Here is a 20,834-nt window from a genome sequence, read left to right on the forward strand (position 1 = left end):
ACTCTGACCCTCTCAACCCTTCTTTACTAACCTTTTCCCTCTCGCAAGCCTTTTCTTGTCGCCTTCTTTTCTTTTTCTTTTTCTTTTTCTTTTTATTTTCTAATTTATGAGTGAGGGGAGTGGGGGGAGTTGGCCTGGGTTGCTTCGTCTTCCGACACGTGTTATGCTTCTTTTGGACTTTTGCAAACAGCTTGTGGCGGGGTGGCGACATTTTTCTTTTCTTTTCTTTTCTTTTCTTTTTTTTTGCGTCATCAGCAAGTATTAAAAAAAAATTCCATATGTAAATTCTTTGACTTTATTAGAAATGCACATGGTGATAGATGTGTTGCCAACTTGCCATTGGCCTAGATTTGTGCATGAACAACCCACGTGCTCGAATTTTCTGTGAATCACTCTGAAAAAAATCTTTAAGGTAGGAGTCTGTTTGAAAATGCGTTTGAAAAGTATAGCTTTTAAGTTAAAAATAATTTTTAGGTAAAAACTTCATTTTTAAGTTTTTGTTAAAAGTACTTTTTAATAATTTTTAAGTTTTTTGGACCCTCAAAAACACTTTTAATTTTTTTATCAAACGCGTACTTTTTTTTTTTAACAGGTTTTTTAATTGTTAAAAGTATATTTAGGCCATTCAAACACAATCTCAAACATGCCATAAGGCTATGTTTACTTCTGGGCTAAAAGTTAAAAACTTTATATATATAACAATACTATTTATTCATTTCATAAAAATATAGCATGTTGTTCTCAAGAGGTAAGTAAATCGAGTATGAACAACGCTTTATAAAGCGGAAGTTACTAATTCGAATAATTCTACGCATCACGTCTCTTTCCATTGCTTGCTCTATCAAAACTTTCTCAATTATATAGTGATTTCCTTACTTTTTTCATATCTACAACAAGTGCATATCCAAACTTAATCACATTTGTTGCCTCAACGGCTTTACCTTTAGTGAATTTTAATATATTAGTGATTTGCTTAAAAAAACAAAAAAAATCAAAGATAAAACAAAAGATAGGCTGAAAATCTAACATCACTACTCCAAATGTTTCGTGGAAATAAAACCTTGAAAAACGATTAGAGGAAATCAAAACTCAACAAAGCAAGAAAAATAAAATCACCCCGTGATGAATCACTGCTGAAATCAAATATAAAAAGAAAACAAACAAAAGCCACTACAGAGCTTAAGCATTACTAAACTCTTTAATAATAATTTTATTGACATTAACTCTTTAATAATTATAAAAGATAAATGTTATATACCACGTTAATATTTCATAAATAAATCATTATGCTAATTAGGCAGAATGTAGTGACACTTAAATCAATCATTGTTAAAAAAAAAATAAAAAAAATTAAGTCTTACTAAATTCTACTATGTCAACATAATAAAATAAAAAATAAGATAAACGTGTAGTGTTACCCATGTATAACATTACTTACTATAGAATGTCAAGAAACCTATAATAAAATGTGTAATATACAAGTATTTTCCAAACTAACCTTACTTGAGATCTAAGAAATGGAAGGAGAAAGAAATAATTATCAATAATGATTGTGGTCCAGGGTAAGAATTATTTATTTTTTTGGCTTTGCACGAGCATTATTCATCTTGTATGACTTTTTTCCTTGATAAATCAAGCACTTCATTAAAAAACAAAAGCAAAAAACACAAAACATGAAAAAGTCCCATAAACTCTCATGAAGTCGACCTACATAGGAATGGGACCATTGCGTCATGCCTAAATCCATAACATGTCATATCAAGGCATGAAGTTTGCAAGCAAAATGTGTGACAAAAATCCCCTTCGACAATATATTTGGCTCCCTGTATAAAATTCAAGCCCGAGAAACGGCAACCGAGCAAATCCAAGCGCAAGACCAGGCCCAATAGGCTTGGAGGTTGTCCATTTAGCCTGGAATCCTGGGGCTGATCATTCAAGACATCCATATGCCCAATTCTTCAAACAATAAAGAATTTATTATAAATTACATTTTACCCCCAAACTGACACCTCATTTGTACTTTAATCTACAAACTATCAAAATATTATGAGTTATCCTTATGTCAAACTTGGCCATTAATTTAGATAGCAATCATCACAAGTGACTAGCATGTGCATTTTTAAAGTTGTTTCTTTGCATGATTAATCTACCATTGTAAGAAACGACATGATGGTTTTTTTCTTAACAAAAAATAAAAAAAACTGAAGCAAAAACATAAGGGTGATTGTAGCCTCCTCTAGCAGAACAAAAAGGGTGGTCTTGTAGCCACCCCTTTATTTTATATGGGGCCAATCGCACAACCACCCCTTTTATTCAAATGGGAGGAGGAAGGCGGGGGCCGACCAACTTTCTACTTCATATGTAATATTGCACGATCATTTCTCTATTTTATTGAACGCATCAACTTTGTAATATATTATAACATAAAAAGAGGTGTTACCATGTTTAACTCTGTTTAAATTTGTAGAAACGATCATTCAACTAATAAAGTGAACTAAATTTCATGTTATCTACTTCAAATTCACAAAAAAAAAAAAAAAAAAAGAAGGAAAATAATTAAAAAAAACAAGCTACCAAAGGTGTTTCCAAAGAACATTACATTTTTTTTTTCCATTACTAAATTGATAATTTCATTTGTACTTAAAAAAAATATATATATATACAAATATCACAAAAATAATAATTTTATTAAATAAATTGCAAGCAAAGACCGGATGGGAGCAACCTTCATTAATAAAGTAGTGGCTCATAGGGGCGGCTCTCTTAGGTGTGACTCTACTTCCTCGGTCAATGAAAGTGGCTTAGGGATGGCCATGAGCCACCCTCTTTTATTAGTGGGAATCGTGCGATAGCCGCAAGTCATCTATTATGTGCGAGGTAGTCGAAAGCCCTAACCCCTCTGGTTGGTGAGGGAGGCAAGGAGGGAAGACCCACCTCCTTAGAAGTTGTTGAAACGGCATGGGTGGCTAGCCTCCCTTTTTTTTTTTTTTTTTTAAGTGGAAGTCAACTTGTACTTGTTTTTAAAAGTATTTTTTGAAAAATTGAACTAAGTTTTTACGTTATTTTTGAAAAATTGAAAATGTATTTTCAAAACATTCTCATATGAAAGGTGGAAAAGTTTTCTGTAATTTTATTTATTTTTTTTTTCTGAAAAACGTTATGTGTTTTATGTTTTAAAAAGTGTTATAAAAAATGAAAACTAAAAAAAATAATAATAATAATTGTGGGGCTCCATAGCCTCCATATTAAAAATTATTTGAATAACTATGTCTAAAATATATTTCCCCGAAAAGGCTTAGGTGCGGTAGTGCAAAACTACCGCACCATGCAGTAGCCCAAAACGACTCAGTTTGAGGCCGTTTTGGGCAATAAAAAACTTCTTTTTTAAAAAAGTAATAATATAATATTTATTAAATATTAAAAAAATCAATAATTAAAAAACTAAAAATATTAAAAAAAGTAAAAGAATAAGAAAAAATGAAAGGGGTGGCTCCGATACGAGATTAAATGAACTCCTGTAATGAGAATTAGTCCATTTCAAAAAAAAAAAAAAGGTTTGGGTTTTGGTCCTTTGGGGGTGGTCCGGCCACCCCCAAAAGGTCAAAACCCAAAACTTTTTTTAAATTTTTTTTTTCCTTTTGGCCTTTTGGGTGTGGCCGGACCACCCCCAGACCAGCAAGCCACCCCCTTGGCCAAAATTTTTTTTCATTTTGGCCCTCAGCCACTCCTTTCATTTTTTTTTTTTTTTGTCTCTTCTATTTTTTTTTAAATATTTTTCTTTTTCTTAAAAAAAAAAAAGTTTTTTATTGCCCAAAACGACCCCAAACTGGGTCGTTTTGGGCAACTGCATGGTGCGGTAGTGCAAAACTACCGCACCTAAGCCTCCCATATTTCACCTAAAGCCCTTTTTAGCCCCCACCAAACACACCTTTTGTTCAGTGACAAGTGTGCTTTGTCAATTCATAAGGGTGGAGATAGAAAATTTACTTTATATTTAATTATCTATATATCTTTAGAGCAATCAACATCTCCTTTGGTTGTGTCACCTAATTTTCACTTTTAAGACAGCCATTATTATTATTATTATTATTGTTATTGTTATTGTTACTAATTTTAATGTTCATTAGATCATCACCACACCATGGGAACTTTCATTTTTAGATACCATTAGAGCATTCTTTCTTTTTTCTTTTTTCTTTTTTCTAATTAATTAGAGCATTCTTTCTTAATTTAAAGGAAACAGAGATTAGAAGAAAAAAATAAAGTAAAATAAAATAAAACAAGGGAAAAAGAGCTTTACACCATGTATAATCAATTCCCCTTTATGTTTATTACCAGTTTAATTGTACTTTGCTTTTAAAATATTTTATTATATCTTGGTTATACTCACCATCGCAATTAGGGGTGAGCAAATACCCACCCAACCTGACCCAACCGCCCTGATCCGTTCCATCCCGCCTGCTTTTCCTCACAAAAAAGTAAATTCGGGTTAAATATTAGGATATTTGCGGGGTGCAGGTCGAGTTGCACATATCATTTTTAAAATTTTACAGGTACCCACTTCGCTCCGCCCCGCAATATAACCCAACCCTAAAAAAAAAAAAACCTAATACTCACAAATCACAATAACCCATCATATCATCACTTCACGCCGCCTCTTATCATCGTCATCATCATCTTCTTATTTTTTTCTCTCTCTCTCTCTAGCATCTACTTCTTCTTCGCGCCTCTCTATTTGTTATTCTCTGCACCTCTTTTTTTTTTTCTTTCTTATTCTTCTTCTTCTTCTGCCTTCTCCCCTACGCCTCACTCTCATCGGCGCCTCTCTCTCTCTCTCTCCTACGGCTCTCTCCCTCTCTCTCTCTAGCAATCTCGTCTGCAGCTCTTTGAGTTTTGGGTTCCAAACCCGCGTCACCCGCCCAAACCCGTATCACACGCTCCGCCCTGCAAACCCCAAAACCCGGCGAATATTGTTGATTATAACCAAGTTGCGGGTCTTATTTTTAGTACCCGCAACCTGCCGGGTGGGTTTTGAAAATACTCAATATCCGACTCAATCCGAACCATGCTCACCCCTAATTACAATGACATAAACAATGCCGAAGTCCTATTAAAGTAGCTCAGACAAAACAAAAAAAATAAAAAATAGTAATAAATAAATAAATAATAAATAAGGCCCAGTTGAAAAGTATGATGTATGTTCACCATGTGAATTTGAAAACTTCAAATATCTTCAACTTGGCTTTATTAGGCTAACAACGTGTTTGGCAATTGTAATTCATAGACAAAACGTGCAATTTTAAATTAAATCGTAAAAAATAAATTATTTAAGATTTTTTTTTTTAAAATAAAAATAAAAAATTACATTTTGAAAACCTATAAAATGAGTTGCTGTTTGAAATACACTATTTTAAAAGCCGAACCGTAATTTTGCCAAGCAATTAACATTTTTAAATTTTTTATTTTTAAATCGTATTTAGTAAAGTTGCAAGCCCAAACATATGACTAAAATAATTGATATCTCCTTCTCATGTATTTCTATCATGGTTTATTTCATGTCATCTAATACTGCTAAAGTCGTTGGTCGGCAACTAATTTATCACCTTGACTATTACGGAAACAAATACTTTTTTTCTTCCTTTATCTTTAACTCAAAGTATTCCTTATTGGCTTCAATAATAAGTCTGTTTGATATAAATTTGGGTAAACATTATTTATAATCCATAATAAATAACCGTTTGGCAACCATCTCTTCAACATTTACATCATCTTCAATCAACATCACATCATGCTAGAACCAGGGCCGATTTTAAAATTTGTGCATAATTTGAGACTCGTGAACGGCTTTTCGATTCCATCTCCAATCACGTCATAAATTGATAAATTGCTCAAATCATTAGCGAAATCGGATTCTTCCAAAATTCTATGTGATGGATAAAAAACCTCAAGCTTGTTAAAAGGGTATAATTTAATGGATATATATGACATTTACTAACTGTTGCTTTGGTGAAGTATATACTTCCGATGACGTTGTCACATTATTTAAAATTTTAAATGGCGTTATTTAACCTTTCACTGAGATTTGGTCGCTGAGATGATGAACCTCCAAGATATAGTGGATACATCACAAAGACAACTTGCAAGTTGAATGAGCTGGACTTTATCAATTGGCATTAAACTAAAAATGTGATTATATCCGGTGGAGGTGGTTTGGCGACCACCTCTTCCATTGCCAGTTGCACCTTTGTCTAATATTTTTTGTATAGTTTATTATTATTATTATTATTTAATTAAACAAATGATGACATAAATAAAAATTGAACACGTTAGTGTTGACTTCAGAATAAATGGTTCCTATTTATTTAGTTTTATACTATTTTTATTTTATAACGTTTGTCCTTAGCTTTTTATCTAAAATGACATAAATAAGAATAGTTTTTTTTTTTTTTTTTTCCAATTTAGTCTATAAAATTATATTGTTTATTTTTTAAAAAAACTTTGTCATTCTAATATTTACTATTAAATTATATTGTTTAAATGAACTATTAGTGTTGTTTATTTATTTTCAAATTTTTTGAATTTTGGTGGAACAAACGGTTGAATTTTAACTGTACTACCGAATCGGGGAAACTGAAAGAGTGTGTGAAAAGAGTAATGAGCTTCAGTGCCATCCACCATCTTCTTCTCCTACTGAAGCTCGATCTCTCGAACCAAAACCCAAGTCTTTTTCCTACTCCTACTCCAACTCCACATCCACTCCCTTTCTTCACCCACAAACCTCCAAAACGTTCCAACCCAGTGAGCAGGCGAGTCCACTCGGCCCCCCCATTGCCACGGATATCCTCTCGGAACTGCGTAAACAACCACTTCGTCTCGGAAATACTAATCCTATTGACGTTTTCCTCGCTCCTTCTCTGCCTCCGGCTCTTCTCCAATGTCTTCCTACCTGATTTTCCCAGTCGGTGGAGTAACCTTGTTGCTTTCTCCGCAGAAGCCGAAGTCAGAGCAAGTTCTTATCCTTGGCATGTGTGGCAAGCCATTGTCGCTTACGAGGACCAGCGCTTCTTCACGCATTGTGGGATTGACCCGGTCGGGATTGCCCGTGCGGTGTTGTCATTTTCGGCTCTTGGGGGCGGCAGCACCATTACCCAACAGGTGCAGTTTGTAATCACTTGAATTATTTATTGTGCAGACCATATGTTTGATGGTTTCTTTCAACCAAGTGAGTTTTTTTTTTTTTTTTTCTTCTTTGGAATAATGGGCGTTGCTTATTTATCAATTATTGCTAATATCGTTGAAATCTCTGATGTCTAAAGAAAAGTTTTATTTATTTATGCTCTTTTGTTAATGTTTGAGATAGAATATGCATAAAAGAACTTATAAAGGGGAATCAATTATTCATCAAAAAAAAAAAAAAAAAAAAAAGAAGAAGAAAGGGAAATCAGTTTACGCCTTTAGCTCAGAATAAAGAAACAACAGGTTAGGTCCAAATTGCATTATTGGTATAATTTAAGAGAGCAGGAATTATGATGGTGCGTGTATCATGTAAGGAAATCAAGACAGTGTGAAGGCAATAAAATAGGGGAAGAAAGGGTGTTAATGCATGAAACACCAATCTTCTTAGAATAAATAAATATGCACTCAGGTTTGACCAGCACTTACAATTATTACATCTTACAGACGTGGCTGATGTTAGCGTTGAATAAATATAATCTTGGCCACCAATTAGAATCAAGTTGGTGGATAGAGAGTTTCATAGTCAACACAAAACCCATCTGGAATTGGGAGGAAAGAAATGGAGGAAACGAGAGCAAACCACATTTACCCTCACCATTATGCTTTTCATCAAACACTCCTCTTACTTTTCTCTCTTCTTCATTCCATCAAACCTCTGCATGGGATACTTCTTATTCTTCCCAACCATCTTTCTTGTCTTTCCTCTTGTCTCTGGTTTTCCACTCTCAGAGTTCATACATCCAAATTTCACATCATCAAAATATCAACTTATTGACAACAATGGTGCTTTCTTGTCCTCCCGCAACGGCACATTCACAGCTGCTATCGTCAATCCCGGTGCTCAACAAACCAATTTCTACTTGTGTGTCATCCATGTGGCATCAAACACAATCATTTGGTCTGCAAACCGTGATGCCCCCATCTCGGAGTCTGGCACAGTCACTCTTACGACCAAAGGGATTGCAATAGCTGATCAAGATGGCAAGCCCGGATGGTCAACTCCGCCATTACAGTCATCAGTATATACATTACTGTTAACTGAGACGGGTAATCTTGTCTTACTTGATCATTCCAATGGTTCGCTTTGGGAGAGTTTCCACCATCCCACGGACACAATTGTGATTGGACAACACTTACCTGTTGGGACATATCTTTCTAGTGCCGTATCAGATTATGACTTGTCATCTGGTGATTACAGGCTCACGGTAAGTACTTCTGATGCCTTACAGCAATGGTACCAGCAGACATACTGGAAATTGTCAATGGATACAAAGGCTTATATCAACTCGAACTATAATGTGGAATACATGGCAATAAACAGAACAGGTCTTTATCTCTTTGGTCATAATGAGTCGGTGGTTGTCATACGGCTCATCTTGCCGCCAGCAGACTTCCGAATTGCCAAGTTAGGTGCATCAGGGCAATTTAGTGTCAGTAGATATTCTAGTGCCAACTGGGTTCAGGAATTTTTGGGGCCAGATGATGATTGTAAAATTCCATTCATTTGTGGGCAAATTGGATTGTGTACTGATGACCCACCATCCAGTACCCCAATATGTTCATGTCCATTGGGCTTCCATGTAGGTTCACAGAATATGAGTGGCTGTGTGCCAAGTGATGGTTCTTACTCTCTGCCATTTGCTTGTAACTCAACCAATAATGACAGTCAGTTAAACTCATCACTTATTTCATATTTGTGGCTTGGTTATGGAACAGAGTATTTTTCCGCGGAATTCTCCGATCCTTTAAAATATAATGTGAGCTTGTCAGTTTGTAAAGATCTCTGCTCAAGGGACTGTTCCTGCTTGGGAATTTTCTATGAAAACTCATCTGGTTCTTGCTATGTGCTTGAAAATGAGCTGGGGTCCATTATATCAAGCAATGCTGATGAAAGTGACCTGCAGGGCTACATCAAAACTCTTGTTGGATCAAATACACCAAATCCCAATGGCAGTAGCAGTTCTAGTAAAGAAAGACAAAAGGTTCCCGTAGCTGCTCTGGTGCTTTTGCCTTTCACTGGGTTCTTTCTGTTAGTGGCACTAGGTTTTCTGTTGTGGAGGAGATGGAGACTCTCCAAGAGTAAAGAAATAAAGTTACGCCGCTGCAACTCACATTCTTCCGAAGACCTGGATTCCTTCTACATCCCAGGCTTACCTAAAAGGTTTTACTATGAGGAGCTTGACGTGGCAACTGATCGTTTTAAGAATCAGATTGGATCAGGTGGGTTTGGTGCTGTATACAAGGGTACGCTGCCTGATAAAACTGTTGTAGCCATAAAGAAGATAACCAATGTAGGTGTTCAGGGGAGAAAAGATTTCTGCACTGAGATTGCAATTATTGGAAATATTCACCATGTCAATTTGGTTAGATTGAAAGGTTTTTGTGTCCAAGGCAGACAACGCCTATTGGTTTATGAATATATGAACCATGGTTCACTGGACCGGACTCTCTTTGGCAGTGGACCAGTCTTAGAATGGCAAGAGAGGTTTGATATTGCGCTGGGAACAGCACGTGGGCTTGCGTACTTGCATAGTGGATGTCAACACAAGATCATCCATTGTGATGTCAAACCAGAGAACATTCTCTTGGATGACCACCTTCAGGCAAAAATCTCTGATTTTGGGCTCTCAAAGCTTCTGAGTCCTGAGCAGTCTGGTCTGTTCACAACCATGAGAGGCACTCGTGGCTATCTTGCACCTGAATGGCTAACCAACTCTGCAATCTCTGAAAGAACTGATGTCTATAGTTTTGGAATGGTACTGCTTGAACTTGTGAGTGGAAGGAAAAATTGTTCATTACGATCACAAAGCCATAGCATGGATGACAGTAATAGCGACGGTGGCGACTCTTCATCATCATCAAGGTCAGTACTCGTTTATTTTCCTCTACTTGCATTAGAGATGCATGAACAAGGGAAGTACTTGGAGCTTGCTGACCCAAGGCTACAAGGACGGGTAACAAGGGAAGAGGTGGAGAAATTAGTGCGTGTTGCTTTGTGTTGTCTTCATGAGGAACCAATGCTTAGGCCGAATATGGTTAATGTTGTTGGAATGTTGGAAGGTGGGACTCCTCTGGTTCATCCAGCAATAGAATCTCTAAACTTCTTGCGCTTTTATGGGCGTAGGTTTACTGAGGCTTCCACAATAATGGAGCCAAATGGTTCTGTGCCATATCCACTAGCAAATGCTTCTACAAGCACAAGAAGTGGCTTTCATACGGGTTTTTCTTATATCTCTTCACAGCAGATCTCCGGCCCAAGATAGTGTTGAATGGCCAAGATTTTGCCACTTCTGTATAGTTTTCTGCGAACGACCATGAAATACATGTTGTTAGGGGTTCTAGTAATTGCTTTCTCTTAAAATTGGAATGTACTGTACCATTCTTACATTTTGCCACAATGCTCAAGATGGATTTAGTTACTGTGATTCTTTACACTTGTGTAAAGGGTTCTTTTGATATAATATTATATGTAACCTAGAGGTTGATTCAGTCCTTATATTTTACCCTCTTAATGTCATTACGTTGTTATATCTAATTATAGTAGATTGGCAGTATGAGAAGATGCTCAAAGGTTGTCATGTTATGTCTTTTTTACACATTTTTTCATTTCACTGTATAAGTACAGAACCCCTTTTAGCAACCTAATCATCAGATTTATTTTCCCTCTGGAAATCTATGCGTAATATCTCTATTTCTGTCATTTTGTCCAGGATGATTGAATATTTTGTAAATTCTGTGCCATTAATTTTGTTGTTACATGATATTCATTGATTTGCTGTGCTAACTGTTCAGAATTGAGGAGATTTTGTTGTTTGCAACATAATTGCTGTGTTCCTGAGTCATGGTTATTGTTAAGCTTGCCTTAGTAAGTGACTTTCTCGAATTAGAATTTAATTATGCAAAAGAAAAGAGACCAATGTTTTTCGCCTTTATCCAAATGAAAAAGTTTAACTGTTGAATGCTATAATAACATTAGAAATTATCCAACAACTGTCATTGTTTACATCTATTTTATTTCATGAACTAGGCTGGTCTTTATTTTTTATTTTTAGAATTATCGGATCTGATAGGTCCATAGTTAAGTTATTATTAGTAAGTTTTTTTCTTCACTTTGTTTTTTGGTTAGATCATAGATCTAGTTGATGTGATTCCAAACATCAAACATCATCCTGTTGATGAAATCAATGATGTTCTAGTTTTTAAACTCCTCAATATAAAGTCTTTCTGCTGTCCTTGTTACCCCTTTTTTGTCTTTGATGTCTTTAAACTATGTGAAAAGTTCATGTCCGTGCAACATGAAATTGTTTTGAGGCTGTAATGTAATAGTGGGTTTGTTTAGGGTAGAAGTATAAACGCATTAATGATTTGGCTCAGTACAGTTTATTTAGGACTTGGGAATTTTGTCAATGTGTATTTTGTGTGATACTGTGATTGTTTTAGTTTTAGATTACTACTGTTAAGGTGAATGAACTAATACATTGAGCAGTTTCAACTTGTCAAGGTGCTACTGGTTATCATATTACACATGCCAAAATTTTGATGACTCCTATCAGAATTGGAGCTATTGGCCACCATGAGGCCATTATTGTTTGGCTTGTTTTTTCCATTTGATGGTCCTAATTAGTGGTATTAGTTTGTTAAAAGCCCAAAGTAACAAATTTGTACAGTGGCCGTCATTTGCATTCTCACCAATGGCATGAAAAGAAAAAAGGACTTTGGGAGAGGAACATTTGTTTGTTCTAGGCCAATGCATGATAATACTTTGAAATATTTGACTTCCATCAAGGGTTAATGGAGATTGATGACAAATTTATCTCTTAATATGATGGTTGAATTAATTGACATAGAAAATAGAACATATTGCCCTGCAATCATAATACTCAAACATAGTTATCTTTCCTATAGTTGCTTTTCACAATTTTAGAATATTATAATAGCTAATGTTGAGAGGATTACATTTGTATGTGTTTATTTTGAAAGACAAACATTTTAGGTATGTTCATTAATGAATTTTCAGAAGTGTTTTTTGTGTTTTGATTTTAAAAGGTTTTTGATGCGATATGAAGTTGAGAAGTGTTTTTGGTGGGGTTCACATTTGAGAAAATGTTTTTTGTGGGGTTCCCTTAAGAAAATTGTATGGTAAGCTTTTTAGAAAATATTTTGTATTTTCAAAAAAACAAATACTAAACCTGTTTGATAGAGGTAGAGGTAGAGGTGGTCACACAACCACTTTTCTCTCTCTTTTTTTTTTTTTTTTTTTTTTCTAAAAAAAAAATTATTTTTATAAGTAATAAGTCAACCTCTACACTAGAAAAAGTAAGCACCCACTTTCTCAAAATACTCTTATAAGGTGTGAAAATTTTTCTGAAAAAAAAAAAAAAAAAAATTGCGAAAAAGTGTGTTGTGTTTTGAAAATGAATTGCTACTAAATGTTTTAAAAATGTGTTGTTTTTGTTGAAAAGAGAATAATACTTTTTGAAACTACCTTACCAAACAGTCTTGATTACTTCACTATTCATTTGTAAGGGTTCTTTAAAAGGTCTTGAGACCTAGCCCTATATAGTTGTTCTTGGGTTGAATCATCCTGTGCCTTTGAAAACCTTGACATGGAATCAAGTGCTATGCTTATTTTTCAGTTATCTTCTTCTTTTAATTGATTTCAACACTATGTGTTTTGATTATGCCAGTTGTTTCCTGACTGTTCTTAAAACGCATTGCAGCTTGTCAAAAACACCTTCCTAAAGAATGAACGCACTCTTCCTAGAAAAATAGTTGAGATGGTGTTGGCTCTAGCATTGGAGAGGACAATGTCAAAAAGGAGAATTCTTAGCTGCTATGTGAATAAGGTTTGGTCAACTGTGCTTCTTATAAATCTTATTTATCACACGATGCTGTCTCTTAGAATCCTATTCCCAATATCATAACCCTACTATTTTTCAGATATTTTCATATAATTTTTATTGGGTGTAAGTTTGTAATAGAAGTCAGACAACATTACAGATTTACTGGGGACATGGTATTTACGACATTAAATCAGCATCACTTTTCTACTTTGGGAAGCATCCATCTCTTCTAAGTTTGGGGGAGTCTGCAATGCTTGCTGGGATTATACCTGCCCCAGAACTTCGATCACCACTCAGGGATCTTAACAGGTTTGGTGCTGCTATTTATGCATTAATCCTACTTTGGTAATCGATTCCTTGCTTCAATCGCATACATTCTATTAAAATGATTTATGCACTTTGTTCTCGGCTCCCTTATATGTTTATTACCAATAATTGCATAAAAACCAAAATCTGAATTCTCACTTTCTGCATAGGGGGAAGACCTTCCAAGCTAGAGTCTTGAGGAGGATGGTGGAAGTTGGTTCTCTTGATATTGAAACGGCACTTTTGGTTGTGAAACAATCTCTTCAACTGCGTGTTGATATGTCAGAATATGCTGATGGATTGTTGCACCTATTACCTTTTTCCAAGGAGGTAATCCTTTTCCACCAATTAAATTTAAAAGAAAGTTTCCTTTCAAATCCAAGCAAAGCCTCTGCTCTATAAGATTGTAATAAAATAACCTCTCTTTTTTTTTTCTTTTTTCCTTTTTCGCTTTTTTATTTTAGTGATCTTGGTAGTGAATTACTTTTGAAAAAAAAAAACAGAAAAAAGATTTTGGTTGTGAATTTATATGACATGATGTCTCTACAAACAATTATCGTTATTACATATCTATTAGTAAGTCTACAACTGCATTCCAATTTCTAAATGTTTCTGCGGTTGATCCTACTTCTGTGGCTTTGTATCATAATGAGCTTGATCTAATTACTGTATTACCTCTTTCTTCTTTCTCTTTTTTTCCCCTTTTTTTCACCATACTAGTATAGTTTTCCTGCAATGAACGGAGATGTAAACTGAATGAATTTAAGATTCACTCTAGAACATACCTCTTAGCCTCACAACAAATAGTCTAACTGGTTCACTTCTTCCTCCTCTTTTCTTTGTTTTTATTTTTGGCTTTTTTCCTTCTTAAAATGATTTCTCCTCTTAATTCTTGGGATTGCACTAGAAGGGTAACCAGAAAAACAAAGGGAAAAGGTGCTTCTGGCCCTGTTTAGATGTCGCTTGAAAATTGAATTGGTTTATCTGATTTGCATATAACATTGGAACAATCTCATACCTATGATCTGGATAGTTCTAGACAAGCATCCATCACCATGTTTGATGATGCTATCTCGTCATTTATAGTGAACCTCTAACTTTTTGGGGGTGATCCAATTTAAGCTGCTGACAATGTACCATACAGGATTTTTTTCTCTAATGAAGCGATTTCAAATTGCGTACTCTTGATAATTTACTTTCTCCCTTTTTTCTTTTGGTGTCAGTTTATGAATGAGAACTATACTAAATTGTACTTGATTTCTTAAAAAACTTGTCCAAAAGTTTGTTTGATTTGCCACCTAGGGACTTGATGCGTCCAGCAAACTGAACCAAGGAGGAACTATCTCAATTTTAAAGGATGTATGGAACTGGGAAAGAGAGAGCATGATATGTGAAGCATGGGAAGATATGGAAAGATGGGCCAATAAGGTGCGGCCAATTGTGCATGGAACTTCAGCAAAAAAATTCTGGTTGTAGTGACAAAATGGATGTTTCCTAGCTAGTACATAGTAAGTACTGTCTTCTGATTTTTGTCGTGCCTCTTTATTAGACTGAACTCGCTATAAAACTTGGATATCTTCACCAGCACTATGCTAATTCCATCAAGTCTTTCTTTACCATTTTAATAGGCACCAAACCTTATAATAACTGCTTGTGTGCATGTATCTTAAGTTTTCTGTGATATTTTCTGTTATGTGGCTAATGTCAAACTAGGTCTTATTTGGAGGGGCTTCGAGGCTTCTGGAAAAGTTTCCTGTTGATGATTACTGACACTCAAGCCTCATATCATTTTTTTTTTTTTATCAAATGGTATTTAGGTTTGGCATTTCTCTGTTTAGATCATGAAAAATATGTGTAAACATTTTGTTTAGAAGCATTTTAGTTGAATTAGGATATTCTCAATTTCATTTGAACTGGAGAATATCTAGTTAGTCATAAAGGAGGAAATTTTTATCCCCTCAAAAAGTAAAAAAAAAAACAAAATTACTCATTCACTCTAACTAACTGGATATTATTCAGTTAATTTGAACGATTAAAAAAGAATGCTATGTTGCATTTTTTGTTTTTTCCTAATTTTATAATCTCTTTACCAACTATCTTTCTTCATAGCAATCAATGAATGTTCTTGGTTGTCAAAAGTCAAAAGAATGCTCTTGTCAAGACAATAAATAAATAAATAAGTAAACTCTTTCTTCAAATCAATCAAAGAAACTCACATGAGAGTTGGACTTTTAGCTGTCAAAACTCAAAAGAATGATTAGGCTGGAAGTCTTTTTTTATTTCCAAAGCAATCAGTTATTAAACTTTATAAATTTAACTATTTTTTCTTAAATACTGTTGGTGCATTTTTAGGTCCAAAAATTTGTTACCTCATCAATTTTTTTCATGGCTAAGCTGTGAAGGGACCCTTGTACGGCAATGAGGTTGCTGCAAAACAAAAACAAGGTCAGAGGGTCTTCAGTTTGACCGAAAACTCTCCAATACTTAAATTAGTATATTTAGTTTTGGGTAAAAAAGATAATAAAAATTTGCTTCTAATTTTTCATAAATCAGTGTGTTGAGAGAGGTATGCAAGAAATGAGAGGGAGAGAAGGTCATGAGAGAGAGAGTGAGAGAGATGTGAGGGTCTCTAGGAGTCCCTACGGATATTCAGACGTATGGGTGGAAGAAGAAGAAGAATAAAAAATCCCCTCTTTCCTCATTTTATCCAAAGATGCAAAAAAATGTGGACACATGTGATTAGGTGAGTGAGTAATGACATACTGTAAATAAGTGTAAAATAAAATGAGGCCCACTAGGAGATATTTTTCTCCCCAACAAATACTTAAATAGTCATCATCATTAGATGTGGACTAATCATAGGTGCATAATAAAATGAAAAGAAATGTTACTTTTCATATACATTTTACATTTATAAAATGAGTATCACAAATAACATTACTTTAAAATGATATAGGAGAGAGGTTAGCTTGACTATTGTAAATTTAAATTTTTTTTTCCTAACACTAAAAATTACGAAAGAAAAAAAGATTATATATATTCACAAATATGTTGTGTATTTCTTATATTGTTATTTTATCAAACAAAATAAGACTTGTTTGTTAATAAATGATTTACAAATTGGAAAAAGAAAATTAGTTTATATATTTTAATTATTGATAAATAATTATTGTATTCATTACTTATAGTTTTAATTTAATTGCATTTTGCTCAACTATATCTTTTAGTTATGTTTATAGTGGACCTAAATTTTGACTCCATCGTTGTTTGTAACCCTTTTTTGTTTTTTCGTGGGGTTTTGTAACCCTTCTTAAGACGAGGAGTTTTTTTCCTTTCACCGACCTTCTCGCTTTGAGCAATTGGACAGTCTATGTGTGGGGTACATTCACGGACACGGGACACGGGACACGTGACATGGTAGGACCGTGTTGAGAACAAACCTGCGGAAGGAAACCTTAATGAATGATCTGCGGAAACCTTAAACCGATGTTAAATCGCATTTTTATTTTATTAATGTAATAGTGTCAATAAATCCATATAACTTGTCCAAAAAAAAATTAATCCATATACCATATATATAGTAATACTATTTAAGTAACCTGTTATATAATTACTATACAATTGAGATAATGTATAAGTGAAAATCAGGCCTTATTATTATTTTTTTTAAAAGAATAGAAAAAACAAAAAACAAATTTGTAACAAATAAAGCTATATATTATAGTAAGTGACTAAATCAATTGAATAATGTTTTTTTTTTTTTTTTTTTTAGAGAAAATGGCATACGCCGTATATTTATTGCATAGCTTGCAAAACAAAGATGTCTGCTTGCAAAATTCACTGATACATTCTGGTGGATTATACAACCACACCATGAGAACATTGTCCTTAATCGCCATCCTAGCTAAGGCATGAGCCACCTTGTTCCCCTCTCGACATACATATCTCATCTCCCACGCCGGTATTGGACGTAAAAAAGAGCATATGTCCGCGGTAAAAAGACACGTACTTTATCCCTGGCCAATTCAAACTCAATGAAAAAAGGTTATCTCCCAGAATTTTGAAAGTGAAAGACCCTTTCAACCTCCACCAACGTATTAGCCTAGCTTTGATTGTTTCCTTGCTTACAATCCTCTCTGATAGTAGTTTACCCACCACACAGGCTTGTCCTCACTTGACTACCCCCTTCACTTCGATCTCCTGAATCTCTACCTCGCCGTCTTCTTCATCCGCAAGAGAAAAGTTTGCCTATAAATTGGACAGTTCATCCGCCATTGTTTCGATTTGATCACACGTTACTCTCAATAACCAGCAAAGTTACGAGACACTATTACACTCTTACTTTTCCACACCCTTGGATGGCTTTTAAAACCTACAAATTAAAATCCAATAAAAATTAATTGTGTAGCGCTAGCATTACTCAAATTCAATTATGATTTTAAAGGGCGTGTGAAAATTCCAATGTGTAGCATTAGTCCCCAAGCAATCATGATAACGAATAAAATACGGATAACTGAGTGCGTAATGGTGTAAGGCTTTTTATTTACTAGCTAATTAACAACAAATTCAAATGCACGTGCTTAATTATTGCTAAACTATTTTGGCTTCCTTTTTATTTCATTTACACCACAAAAAAAACAAGGTTTAGCGACATGGTTATTTGGGGCATTTTTGGCTAAAAAAACGTCCCTATTGATTTCGCAACGCTTGATTAGGGGCACTTGGGACACGTCGGTTTTTAGGGCGACTAGAATTTAAGATTGAGACGTTTTTTTATGAAAAAACGCCTCGAAAAGAGGACGTTTGGAACAAAGCACCCCCTTTTTTAAAAGGAGGCGCTTAGTTGTGAAAAACGCCCCTTTTTTTTAAATGGGGACGCTTCCTAGGCAAGCGCCCCCTTTTTTAAATGGGGGTGCTTCCTAGGCAAGCGCCCCCGTTTTTAAATGGGGGCACTTCCTAGGCAAGGGCCCCCATTTAAAAAAGGGGGCGCTTTCTAATCAAGCGCTCCCTTTTTAGAATGAGGGCGCTTCCTAGGCAAGCGCCCCCTTTTTAGAATAAGGGCGCTTCCTAGACAAGCACCCCATTTTTTAAAAGGGGTCGCTTGCCTAGAAAGCGCCCCCTTTTTAAATGGGGGCGCTTGCCTAGGAAGCGCCCTCATTCTAAAAAGGGGGCGCTCAGGTGGGCAAGCGCCCCCTTTCATAAATGGGGGCGCTTGCGTGTAAAGGGCCCCTATTTCTATATGGAAGCACTTCCACGCTGCGAAGCGTCTGCAATAATTAATATATAGAAAAAAGTATTTTTCTCACGCAATTCATATATATTTTTTATTTTCTTCTAATATACAATACGCAATACAATATTGTATGGCGTATTTTCTCCATAAATATTGGATTAATCCATAAATATTTTCTCCATTCATCAATCTCATACAATCTTATACATATATATCTCACAATTCATATCTAATCCATATATACAATCTCATATCTCATAAGACATTTAAATCCAAAATGATGATATCATAAACACAAAGTGTACGTACCACATCTTAAAGAGTTAACAAAAATTGTACCATACATATAAAATAAAATATCCAAAACGATTTCATAAACACAAAGTGTACCACCTCTTAAAAGAGTTCACAAAAATTGTATATTACATATGAAATAAAATATATCAACGAGTTCGCTTAGCACTTGGCGTTAAATACATACCCAACCTAACAGGTCAAGTATACGTACGTCACTTAACGATTACCTGCAAATGATAAAACCAAAAAAAAAAAAAAAATTAAATTACAATATATCTAACTATTTTGAAAGTTCAAACCTATATATAATTAGATTATATTACAATTGACTAAGATATGAAGATTTACACATACTTTGTGATGATCCATAATGGTCGCCTTCTGCATCAGCTGCATGCTCATCTTCATTTGTTAATTCATTCTCACCTATATATAAATAGATGCAACTGTATATTATGCAATCATATATATGTTCTTAAGTCAACAGTAATGAATTGTGTTTGAGCAGTTAGTTCCCCTATAAAAGGATAAAAGATAAAAGAAGAAGAACATAAAATAATTTTTATTGTGTTTAAGTCATATAAGCCAACATTAAAGGATAAAAGATAAGCCAACATTAGAATTTCAAATTTTATGTTGTTCTTCATTTATCTTTTATCCTTTATTGTGTTTAAGTTATTTTTATATAACTTAATGTTTGAGCAGCTAATTCCCCTATATAACTAAAAATAATTTCGATGCGCCTGCTATCTAGGCGCCCTTAATTAAGTGCGCCTGGATAGCAAGCGCCATTAATTAGGGGCACCTGCCAGCTAGGCGCCCTTAATTAATGGTGGCTGGCTGGCAAGCGCGCCCCTAATTAAGGTACATTCTGGACTCCAGAAGATCATCATGTTTCATCCACAATGGCATATATACAACTTTTCCAAAGAACTTACATAAGACAATTAAAATTCAAAAAATGGCACCAATCTCGACGAGGAAAAACAAAGGAACATGCTAATAAAGGATAAGGAAAAACAATAAAATTAAAATTAAAAAAAAAAAAAAAAAAGAGGTATTCCGATAATTCTGCAATAATAATTCAATACTAAATGTTAATATGAACGAACTGCACAGTGAAATCAAAATTGAATTAAATTTGAAAGAACACTCCAGGACAACCACGGAGATTCTTCAAAATTGTGATTGTTGCATTCAACAAACCAACTACACCCTAAAAGTAGAGAAAACTTTGCTGAATTTAAAATCCCTAATTCTCATAAAAATCATAATACATCAAAAATCTGACTTTTAGAATCCCAAATCGACAACTTAAAGAGACAGCAGATACAAAGAAAAACAGAGACAGAGAGAGACTCACTAGTACAGGAATGTAGAGAAAGGCAGGCCGGTTTTGACTGGAGAAGATGGCCAGTGGGTTGGCCAACCGTGTGGGTCACTGGGCGCCAGAGAGAGAGATAGGAAAATCGAGATTGAGAGAGGAGTGACTAGCGCCGTAGAGAAAGATATGGATCGATATATATTGAGGGAGAGGGGAGAGGCTAGGGATCGAATATATATATATATATATCATGATGCAGAGAGGGGGGACTGGCAGGCCGCGCGGTAAAATATATATTGAGGGAGAAATTAAGTCTTAGAGCGGGAGCTAAGGAATCAAAAGGAAAATTAAGTTCCACTCGCAAAAACAAAAAATATAAATATATTAAAATTAAAAAACACTTATAAATTTATTTATAAAAATAAAAAGTAAATATTAAAAATTAAAAAACATTTAAAAGAGACGTAAACTAAAAAATATATAAATGCAAAATCAATTAATGTGGTTGTCTAGATTAAAAATTCGTCTATGTGATATAAAAACAAAAATAATACTAATTCAAAAATTATCGGGATAGGCCACAATAAGAATTTAA

The 20,834-nt window shown here is 34.6% G+C and overlaps 1 protein-coding gene and 1 pseudogene across 2 annotated transcripts; both read left to right on the plus strand.

Moving 5' to 3' along the window:
- Positions 1–6,602: 6,602 nt before the first annotated feature.
- Positions 6,603–15,162, plus strand: LOC132166978 (uncharacterized). 2 transcript variants are annotated; one of them, XM_059577857.1, is made up of 6 exons: positions 6,603–7,155; positions 12,957–13,082; positions 13,237–13,388; positions 13,556–13,715; positions 14,688–14,893; positions 15,099–15,162. In XM_059577857.1, the coding sequence occupies exons 1-5, from the start codon at positions 6,655–6,657 to the stop codon at positions 14,859–14,861; spliced, it is 1,113 nt and encodes a 370-aa protein (XP_059433840.1). In that variant the 5' UTR covers positions 6,603–6,654; the 3' UTR covers positions 14,862–14,893; positions 15,099–15,162. The 2 variants fall into 2 exon arrangements, with proteins under 2 accessions (XP_059433840.1, XP_059433839.1); XM_059577856.1 differs by lacking the exon at positions 15,099–15,162 and having other exon boundaries at positions 14,688–15,092.
- A 5,162-nt stretch (positions 15,163–20,324) lies between these two features.
- LOC132169502 (flavonol synthase/flavanone 3-hydroxylase-like) overlaps positions 20,325–20,834 on the plus strand; it is a 1,325-nt pseudogene continuing 815 nt past the window's right edge.

The sequence above is a fragment of the Corylus avellana genome, chromosome ca1, assembly GCF_901000735.1.
Source record: "Corylus avellana chromosome ca1, CavTom2PMs-1.0".
NCBI lineage: Eukaryota > Viridiplantae > Streptophyta > Magnoliopsida > Fagales > Betulaceae > Corylus > Corylus avellana.